This window comes from Camelina sativa, chromosome 10, assembly GCF_030686135.1.
Source record: "Camelina sativa cultivar CO46 ecotype springtype chromosome 10, ASM3068613v1".
NCBI classification, from domain to species: Eukaryota; Viridiplantae; Streptophyta; class Magnoliopsida; order Brassicales; family Brassicaceae; genus Camelina; species Camelina sativa.
Window position 1 is genome coordinate 9,683,585 of NC_141889.1, and position 11,941 is coordinate 9,695,525.

The 11,941-nt window shown below is 29.3% G+C and overlaps 1 protein-coding gene across 1 annotated transcript; it reads left to right on the plus strand.

Annotated features, from left to right (window-relative positions):
• On the plus strand, nucleotides 1-1,508 carry LOC147935946 (class V chitinase-like). Its single transcript, XM_087470753.1, has 3 exons — nucleotides 1-759; nucleotides 877-1,278; nucleotides 1,360-1,508. Exons 1-3 carry the CDS (start codon nucleotides 87-89, stop codon nucleotides 1,380-1,382), a joined length of 1,098 nt encoding a protein of 365 aa, XP_087326879.1. The 5' UTR covers nucleotides 1-86; the 3' UTR covers nucleotides 1,383-1,508.
• The last annotated feature ends 10,433 nt before the right edge of the window (nucleotides 1,509-11,941 follow it).

An 11,941-nucleotide genomic window follows, 5' to 3' on the forward strand; every position in this document is an offset into this window, starting at 1 on the left:
GTATCACCACCACCACAAAAGCACAACAAACAAAGAAACACAGCTAGAGAAAGCATTTTGTCAAAAGACCTAATTTGAGACCAAAAATGGCTGATAATGAGGAGGAGATGGGAGCCCCCTCCGTGGTAAAAGCTTCGTACTGGTACCCTGATGGAGAGGACAAGGATCCCGCAACCTCGGCCCAAACGATTCCCTCAAATCTCTTCACTCACCTTTACTGCGCCTTCGCCGATCTCGACGCGGACACCCACAAAGCTTTTATCTCCGAAGTGCACGCACAGAGATTTGCCACCTTCACTGAAACTGTCAAGATACGAAACGATCAGGTGAAGACCCTCTTGTCGATCGGCGGAAGACTTGGAAACAATTCTGCGTTTGCGTCCATGGCAAGTAAACAGCAGTCACGGAAAAAGTTCATTGATTCTTGGATTTCGATCGCTAGATTAAACGGATTCAATGGTCTCGATTTAGCCTGGGAGTACCCGAACAATGAGAATGAGATGACCGACTTTGGGGCCCTAGTTGGAGAATTGCGATATGCGGTTGACGCCGAGCACAGACGCACCAGCAAACCGACTTTGCTGTTGACGGCTGCCGTTTACTACTCCTCGGTTTACAAGACTTTTACCTACCCGGTTAAAGTGATGAAAGATAACTTGGATTGGGTTAATATTATAGCCTATGAACTTTACACACCGCTGTCGTACCCCCACTTTACCGCTCCACCCGCCGGTCTGCACGCTTTTTCTTTGGACGAAGGTATAAGCATAATTGTATATATTTCCCTACGATTCAGATAATAAAAGAGGAGATGTTTAGGTGACTAGTCTTTTTGGCTTAATTGGAATAGAATTTGATAATTTGGCTGATATATAGATCGAAGCGGCGACTCTGGTTTTAGAAAGTGGGTTGAGGACGGACTTCCCAAGAATAAAGCAGTCTTTGGATTTCCATACGTTGGCTATGCCTGGACTCTCCAAAACGATATGGATAACGGCTATCATGCGGCCGCCTCCGGAGTAGCCATACATGAGGACGTATCTGAGGAGGGTTCTATAAACTATGATAAGATACAGAAGTTCATAACTGATGAGAAAGCAGCACATAAGTATGACCCCGCGGTTGTCGGGCATCATTGTTTCGCCAACAAGATTTGGATTGCGTACGACGATACTCAGAGTGTGACGGCCAAAGTGACATACGCTAAGCAGAACTGTCTGCTTGGTTACTTTGCCTGGAACGTTGGAGCTGACGTTAACACTCTTCTATCCACCGCAGGTTCGTCTCTTTTTTTCGTAAAATATTCTCTTAAACTAAACAGCACTGAGTCTCTTATATATGTACTTTGAAAATTTACAGCATGGAAAGCATGGTCTGGTTAATTGACAACCATATCGGATCGGAGGAGTTCCCACAACGATATGTGAATGAAGATATAAATAAAGGACGAGTGAAGAATAAAACATGTTTGCCTAATGTTATTGTAAGATTAAAAAAAAAAAAAAAAATCGTCTGTCTGCTTTTTATATAATTACTGTAAACCCAAATAAAAATAAAAAATGATTTGATTTCTAAGAAAAAAAATGGCTTACTTCATATCATTTATTCATTCATGTACGTTTCCATAGGAGATCCATCTATAACGAAATAAACCAAAAGACAATATATATATATATATATATATATATATATATATATATGCATGTTTCAAATTTGTATTATAACTCAAATTTGCATGCATGCATGTTTCAAATTTGTATTATAACTCGAATTTGCATGCATGCATGTTTCAAATTTGTATTATAAAGAATCTCATAATCGATGAACGAAACTCACGGCAAACACTAGAGTTCTATGGGCTGAGATGCCGACCATTGGGTCTCGGCCTTGTATTCTTGTTCTTTCAATATAAAAACTTATCAAAGAGAAAAATCAAGTCTTTTCCAATAATTAGCACACAACCAATAGATCAGACAAAACACACATCTAATCACTTTGATTTAATCACTTAGATAAATCATGATCTTGCACTCAACTTATAAACAAAAAGATTCTGAACAAAAATGACAAGAATCACACCACATCAAACTCATCACCACGTCTTTATCAACAGATCTCTACTCAGAGTGTGACGGCCAAAGTGACATACGCTAAGCAGAACTTTCTGCTTGGTTACTTTGCCTGGAACGTTGGAGCTGACGTTAACACTCTTCTATCCACCGCAGGTTCGTCTCTTTTTTTCGTAAAATATTCTCTTAAACTAAACAGCACTGAGTCTCTTATATATGTACTTTGAAAATTTACAGCATGGAAAGCATGGTCTGGTTAATTGACAACCATATCGGATCGGAGGAGTTCCCACAACGATATGTGAATGAAGATATAAATAAAGGACGAGTGAAGAATAAAACATGTTTGCCTAATGTTATTGTAAGATTAAAAAAAAAAAAAAAAATCGTCTGTCTGCTTTTTATATAATTACTGTAAACCCAAATAAAAATAAAAAATGATTTGATTTCTAAGAAAAAAAATGGCTTACTTCATATCATTTATTCATTCATGTACGTTTCCATAGGAGATCCATCTATAACGAAATAAACCAAAAGACAATATATATATATATATATATATATATATATATGCATGTTTCAAATTTGTATTATAACTCAAATTTGCATGCATGCATGTTTCAAATTTGTATTATAACTCGAATTTGCATGCATGCATGTTTCAAATTTGTATTATAAAGAATCTCATAATCGATGAACGAAACTCACGGCAAACACTAGAGTTCTATGGGCTGAGATGCCGACCATTGGGTCTCGGCCTTGTATTCTTGTTCTTTCAATATAAAAACTTATCAAAGAGAAAAATCAAGTCTTTTCCAATAATTAGCACACAACCAATAGATCAGACAAAACACACATCTAATCACTTTGATTTAATCACTTAGATAAATCATGATCTTGCACTCAACTTATAAACAAAAAGATTCTGAACAAAAATGACAAGAATCACACCACATCAAACTCATCACCACGTCTTTATCAACAGATCTCTACTCAGAGTGTGACGGCCAAAGTGACATACGCTAAGCAGAACTTTCTGCTTGGTTACTTTGCCTGGAACGTTGGAGCTGAACAAAAATGACAAGAATCACACCACATCAAACTCATCACCACGTCTTTATCAGCAGATCTCTACTCCAAAAACATTTCCGGTACAACCCCCAATTACACCGTCGTGTAGAGAGACTTCGGCCAAAGTAACTAACCAAGTCTACCGAGCTTTTCGCGTCAACATGCAATACCAGAATATGGGGAAGCTGCATGTTGAGGCAGAACCACAAGGAAAGTCAGTCACATCCCCATTCTTAGGGCATCCACAATGGAGGATATATTTTTCGGGTTGTAAAATTTTTTAATTAATATAATTTGTATTTTTGGTTGAATAAGAATTTTGGGTATTGTAATTAAAATGTAACCCTCCAATGGTGGGTTCTAATATTATATAAGATTCTATCTACTATTGGAAGAGTTTACTTTTCGTTTTTAAGTGTATTAATTTCATGCTGGACAAACTATCATATAAATTTTCCCGCTCTAGACATATATCTATAATAGTATTTTTGCACCACTTTTTTGGTAAAAATACTCTTTTGGAAAGTTTTTGCATTTAATGATATTTAATGCTTATATCCATATTAAAAAAAATTTAGTTATAACCAGACAAATTTAGTTAATTCTCTCTACTATTCTTATAACCAAACAAAATTAAAATATTTTAAATATACATATATATAATATTCTATAATTAATATAGATATTTAGAAGATTTATTCCATACTAAAAAAAATATTTTCCTATCATCTTTTTGTGATTTTAAATTTTAAATGTAGTGAATCATCATATAATACATAAAGCTAATAAAATGTGTATTTTTCTGTATATATTGTGATTTAAATTTTTTTAAACGAACATATATTACTCAATTAATATAAAAAGTTTGTGTTCAACATACATATATAGTAAATTTACTATATAGTAAATTTACTATATAGTAAATTATAAAATTTTAAGAAGTTTAAAATTTATAACTGATATATCTAAACTTAATAAAAAGAGTTTAAAATTATGAAATTTAAACATATTGAATTTTCAAAATAACACAAACGAGTTATATTACATGACGGGTTATATGACATTACATGATTGAATTGATAATATAAAAATATATATCATTAATATGATACTAGAATATGGGTTAAATTTTTATATTACTATTTTAACAACACGGATATAAAATATGTCAAATCAAACTGATTTAATTAAGATTGTATTAAACAAAAATTGTTGTGCGGTATATCACGAATTATATACTAAATCACTAAAATTAACAAAAGAGTATATTAGCAAAATTAGTATTAAAATAGTATATCAATAAAAAAAATTCAAAAAAAACTTGCCCCGCAGGTCATAATCTAGTATTAGATGTATAACTTCTTAACTAGGTATAATTTTTATATGTTGTTTATTTAAAAAGTTATATATATATATATATATATATATATATTAAAATTTATCTATATATCTATATTTTCAGATTAACGTGGCCACTTTGTGTTCTTATATTATCATTCAACATTCTTAATGGATAGTGACCAAATCTAATCATAATATTATTGTAATGCATGTGAACCAGTAAGTTGTTAGACAAATAAATTTATCCCTTGTATATTAAAAGAGAAGCATTCACACACAAAATGATGATGTATCGCATTCACATAACTCTAGACACTATTTCTTTTATTTGTCATCAATTTTTTATAATATTTACATTTATGTACCATTGTATTTTTCCAAAAATACAATTAACACCTAAAATTAAATTTTAATATTCTCTTTCTAACTTAATTATATCCTTTAATTACATTTTCATAAAATTTTTAAAATAATTTTTAAAAACTCTTTGTTTATATGATAATACAAGATTAATATTACAATAATTCTCACGGGTCAAATTTTAACTATGATACAAAAATTATATATATTTTTAATATATACTACACAATTGAATTTTAGATTTCAATTATCAATAAATATAATAGATTTTGTGAATAAAAGTTGCATAAAAACATTTAATAATTTATACCGCACTATGTAAGGGTTGTTACCTAGTTAGATAATAAATATGGAGGAGCCTTTTCTTGTTGGATCTGCCATCATAAAAACTGCCTACTCTAGACATATCCTATAATAACTAGGTGAATACAAATTTCTTTTTCTCGCATATATATAACAAAATATAAAAATAAAAAGTTTACTTATGATAGAGAAACAGATATATGAGATGATCAGCTAACCTAACGAAAACTAAGAAAGTCTATAACCCAAAAATATATGTTATAACGTGCAAAATGTAAGCAGAATGCAGAAACAAATATCGTTTGTTTTTCATGTTTTAATGAAGTTTTTTCTGTACAAGGTATAATAGATTATAGACTTATAGTGGTAACATTACTACTATTTTGGATTTACCGCATCAGTCCAGAAATGAATTATCGGTTGGCAGCTGAAATAATAATAAAAAATTATCATTTAAGAAATTATCATACCTTTCATATAAAAATTGGTACGACCCATTTTTTGATGATAATAATCTAATTAAATATCTCATAATATTTAATTACAACTCAAACGACAAACCAATTCTAATTTAATATAAATGTCATATCAATTATAACTAATTAAAATCATCAACCTAACATGCTTCTAAACCAGGTTCCAACAACAAAATAACATAAACACAACACAACAATCAAAACCCTAAATTATCCTTTTTTTCATCGTCATGATTTCACGCTACACATTACATGCACCCTAAGTAGCACTGAAACGGGTACGGGTCAGGAAATGGGGACGAGAACGAGGACCGAAAACGGCAAACTTAAAATTTGTGGATACAGAGACAGCATGGGTATGTTAACAAAAATACCTATAGATACAAATATATAAGAAACCAGATATATATAAGACTCTACATAAAAAAAATACAAGTATGTATTACTATCCTCTATACTTGTGTATATGCCCAAGACTGATTCTACCTTACGTTTCATGGTTATCCATCAAACACTAAACTCTAAACATATTTGAAGTAAAAGAGATGAGGACTAAACAGTGAACAAAGGAAACAGTGAACATGTATAGTAATGTCAAATCTTAAGAAATCAAACTTAAATGATATTTTCGATTCTTTTATGTTTTATTTGGAGGAAAAATAAGTGAATAAGTCGTCGAAACGTTTATGAAACCCTATTACCGCCGTCCACGCCCTGTTAGAAACATTTCGGAGAAGTTTTTTTGCCGTATATGTGCCGTCCCCATACCCGAGACGTTTCTGATACGGGAGACGTCATCAAACTGTCGTCCCCTTACATCATAGCTTGCACCACAAACAAAATGAGATGTGTGAGTATTACCAGAAATTCCCAGTGATGCGATCCTCCCATCTATGAGCTATGCACATAAGCAAATCAAAAGTAAAACTACAAATAAAACATAACAAACCAATCATTAAACAGAACACCCAATAACACATCAACCACACCTACACATTATCACACAAAACAAGTGGGTAGAAAAGATGGAAGAAAAAAAGTGGTTAAATTAAAATGAGCAGTTAAATAATAGTGGGTCTGATTGGTGACCACGTTTAAACGAGACGGTTCAAAAATTTATAGCGGTTATAGAGAAGACGGTTAAAAAGTAAGCGGTTAAAGATAGAGGATGAAAAGATGGTACGATTAAAAAGAACGTTTGAATATTTAGCTTGTTTGGTAACATTATAGCAGTTGAATAGTATAAGTTATAATAAAAAAATATTTAAAATAGTTTAGTTAGAAACTGAAAAATATGGAGTAATAAATTTTCATCTAATTCATAATATGAATTTAAATCTTCATTATATGAATTTAAATATGAATTTAAATCTTCATTATATGATATTAAATAAATCTAAATGTTTATCTCATAACAAAAGTATTCAAATATTACATGCATGATCGTCCATTTAAAAGTACATGTTTTTATTGAAATCAAAATCTTGACTTAATTACAAAAAAAAAATTTAATTTTCATAATATATATATAAGTATTTCATGAATACTAAAAAAATTAGGAGAATTTAAACAATACTTTCAAAGAATGGACTTCAAAATTTGACTTTGAGATAAGAACTAATTATTGAGCAAAAGGATGTTTTTTCTGTACTCGACCAAAACTTGTATTATGACAATGGCTTTGTACGAAGCACATATATATTATATTCACTATTTTTTCTTTTTTTGTTAGATAAAGAATTTAATGCAAAAAAAAAATGAGTGAAATGACATAATAAAAACGGTCTAAACTTTTATACAAAACCAAACGTTGGTTTCTCGAAGTTATTTGAGTTGGTGTTTACAACCATCAAAATTAAGCTTTAACCACTTTCTCCAAATTCTTTCTCCAATCAAGATCTTCAACCGCTCTTTTCAAACGCCGTCTTGATTGCTGAATATTAGAGCGGTTTGTTTGCAAACGACGTTTATTAATGTAACCAATCATAGCCAGTTTTGATTGGTAACAAACAGTTGAATAGTAAACAAGTTATTATAGAAAAATAACATAAAAATAAATTAAAACATGAAAACATTTCAAAAAAAAATTATTTTCATAAATTCCTTTAGAAAATAATAAATATAAATATTATTTTAAAAATTTATATAATTTTTTAAAAAATCCAACCACTTCGTTTGCAAACAAATCGCCTTGTTTTTGGGGCGATTGGCAACCGCCCGTTTTCCTCCTTCCAACCACTCTCTTCAACCATCTTCTCCAACCACCTATTACAATCACTTCTTTCAACCGTTATGTTGATTGGTAATCTTCAAGACGGTTCGTTTGCAAATGAGGCGGTTGAAGGTTACCAATCAAACCCATAGTGTTACCTTCTTTAGTTCTTATGTTTTCACATTTGAAAGATAAAAAATTACATAATAAAAACTAAGGCTGTTTTGTGTGAAGGTGAACAATACTAAAAATGAAAGACAGATTGAGCTGTATTCCTAAATTTTGTTTAAAGCTAAACATGATGCTAAATTTCTAAAGTGATTTTTGTAGAAGAAAACTATTAGCATATTTTGTTTAGAAAGTAAAAATAATCATATTGTTTGCTTTCTTATTTGATTGGTAGATAAAAATATTCAAACAGTCAACGATTTTTGTCTAAAACTTAAATATCTAGATATATTTGTATTTAAACTTCTCAATCAAATATTAAATATAATACAACACTCAAATTTTCTTTTACCAAGAAGATTTACATGCAACTTCGCTAACTCATGAAAAATGTTTCTAATTTCTCTTAGTTTTTAGGTGAATTTGTTTTTAATTCGTTTAGACAGGTGACACTATCTGGTGACATGTCACTCATATACACAAAGAGTTTGATCTTTTATAGTATTGATTATAACCTTAAAAAGTATATTTTAAGTTATAACGTGCAAATTGATGCATACACGCATATTGGTTCTTATGCTTCATCTTACAGTTGGGTGGAGATTTCTTGAAACTCATCTTTAAGCTTGAATCCTTAAACACATCAAAAGATCATCTGGCCATTGCAAAATGACTAGTATAGTATTTTTTCTTTTTTTATTATTATTATTATTGAATTGGCAAAATTCCATAAATAATCAATCTCTATTATGCTCGGTAACACGGAATAATGATAAGTATAGTCAGCATTGAACAAAGCTTCATAAAATAGCTAATATCGAGTCACGATATTATTGTAATGCATGTTAACTAGTACATTGTTTGAGAAATAGACTCGTTAGAATAATAGAGTATAACTAAGTCTTTTTAATTTATTTTCTTGATTAATAACCCATTCAATTATTTTAAACTAAAACTATATACCATAATCAAGTCTTTATTTTTGTTACTTTTATTTACAATCATGCCGCCACCCACATATATTAGACCATGTTATAAACCTAATTCAGAGTAAGCATAATGACACACGTTTTATTGTATTTGACTCATTCAACGATAAATACTACTACTAGTATAATTTCTTTTATAGTACAATACAATCATATATATTAACAAGAAAAAGAAAATGAATCACTCAATTTTCAATTTACACAATTAAGATTATATAAAGACTATGATACAGACTAATTTAGCTCACATTTATATAAATCAGAGTAACTCTTCATAAGTTAATAGAATGTTTGAATAAATCAATATAATTTAAAATCAGATTTGTACAATATGATAAACATAGGGGTATAAAACTGACCATATATCACACATCTCTGAATATTTCAGTTTCATATGTCGGATGTGTAATTAATTATGTTTAATGTTAGCTGAGAAAAGTGAACAATTAGATTTTTTTCTTCGTGGAAAGAAGACTTAGGCTTTGGCCTGATTACATGTCTTTTGGTCACAATTAGACTTGTTAGATAAATTCAAGTTTAACTGCTGGAAGAAAAGAAAAGAAAACAAGATTTAACGTTACTTTAGTTGCTAAGTTAATTTGCAAAATGGTGCAAGACTTATAAATAATTGTATGCGAATTTTGTAAATGATTCACAAGATCTATATAAACGTTTCCGTTAAATTTTTGTAATAAACTAATTTGTGTTATTTTTAAGTAACCCTCTATATTTAATTTGACCAGTATGAAAATGTTTAGATATATGGACTATAAACGAGTCTTCAAACAATTATATGGACTATATAACCGAGTCTATTTTTATTATATTCTCTCTATTATATATTGGAAGACTTTACTTAAGTGGATTTCTTAGATAATTTGCAAAATTGTGCATGAATTATAGATAATTGTATGGAATTTTCGTAAATGATTCACAAGATCGATTTATCTAAATGTTTCCTTTAAATTTTTGTAAGAAACTTATTTGTGTTATTTAAAATAACCCATCTATATTTAATTTGACCAGTTTGAAATAGTTTAAATATCAAGTCTAAACCCAATATTATTGTAATCATGCGAACATGTACATTATTCATATATATAATAATAACAATCTGAATAAATGCGAACAACAGTTGCGACTTTTCAGTGTACTTTGTTTTTATTTGTTTTTATTTAAATAATATGGTTGTATCTGTTTACTGTAAAGTTGTATCTTTTCACCATATTTTATTTATATTTTTTCATCACAACTTTTTATTCTAATAGGTGTGTTGTTTATTTAAATAGTCATATCTTTTGAACTCTCTATATATTTGTCTCTTCATCAATAACTAACAAATTGTAGAAATATAAAAATTTAAGACAACTTAATATATAATTTACAATTGCGTCTATTTATCGTAATTTTTCGCTAAAAAAAATATGTTAATATTTAAAATTTATTTTATTTTATTTTTAGAATTTATGTATTTTAATTTTTAATTTCTAGTTGATACATTTTCACTCATTATTAAATATATTTAACAATTATAATTATTTAGTAGAAAATTACATTTGCTCATTACAACCATTAGTTCAATATTATCAATTAGGATCACTTTGTCATAATAATTTTTTAATTATAGCTCTTTACCATAATTTTTCATAAAATATTTTATATTTATAATATTTTTAAACAATGTTTTTTTCAAAGTTGCTTCTCTTTGCCATAGTTTTTTTATTATAAGTTTGATTTTGATAGTTGTGTTTTTACTAACGGTTTATGTTTAATATTTATGTATTTAAACTATTTTATTATTTTTAATGATTTCATAATATATAAATTAAATTTTAATTTATTTTCTTTAAAATACTTTACTGCGATGTTTGTGGGAGGGTTTGAGTCCTAGTTAAATAAATAGACTTGTTAGATATATCCAAATGTTTCTTTTCTCCTTTTTTTTTGTTTTATTGACAGGAGACTTTTGTTTGTGAGCTATTCATTTTTGTATGTTTAATAATGCTACAGAGCTATACATATCCTATATCAATAACTAGATATATAAATCTCATATATATATATATATATAATTAAGTAACAAAGCATAAGATGATAAGAGAATGATCTTTGGAATATATTTGAAAATGTCAAGGTTTAGAAATTTGGTAGTTAAGTGATTTTTTCCGTCCACAAAAGTAAGATCTGTAGATAATTTTCAGATATAGAATTTTGATGTGGAATTCAAAACTATACTGTCAAAATCGGTGATACAAAGAGTTGACACAACGAAAATTATACTTGAAAATATAAAAGTGTTTGTTCAATATTTACTGGAAAAAAAAATATTATATATATATGATATTTTAAATTAATAAATTACTGAACATATCTGACCACAATATTATTGTAATGCATGAGAAGTTGTGCACCAATACATTGTGAGACAAATACAGAAATCCTAAGCTGAAAGCCTAATACCAGATTAGTGATCGGGTATGTATAAAGCATTTACATTTTCAAACTTTTAGGGACCTTGTGCCCAAATATATTTTTTTCCTAAAATTTAGGGACTTATTTGCAAACTTCTAAAATTTTCGATCCTTTTTACATTAATATCAAATATTTATTTAAAAACCTTAAAAAACTGTGGACCCGGTGCTAGTGCACTCTCAGCACTACCCGAGAGCCGGCACTGCGTATGATGATAGGGATGAGCTTCTTTCTTAATTGGTGTTACAGTCACATTATTTAGCAAAGACTTTTGGTTTTCGAAATCAATTAACTTCAAGACTTGAATTTGTCTAAGGTCTTTTGAATATTTCAAAATAAGTCTTCCCAAAATCAGTATAAATAGAGAAAGTAAGCACCCTCTTAGTTTGTATCACCACCACAACAAAGCACCAACAAACAAAGAAACACAGAGCTAGAGAAAGCATTTTGTTAAACGTTAAAAGACTTCGAGACCAAAAA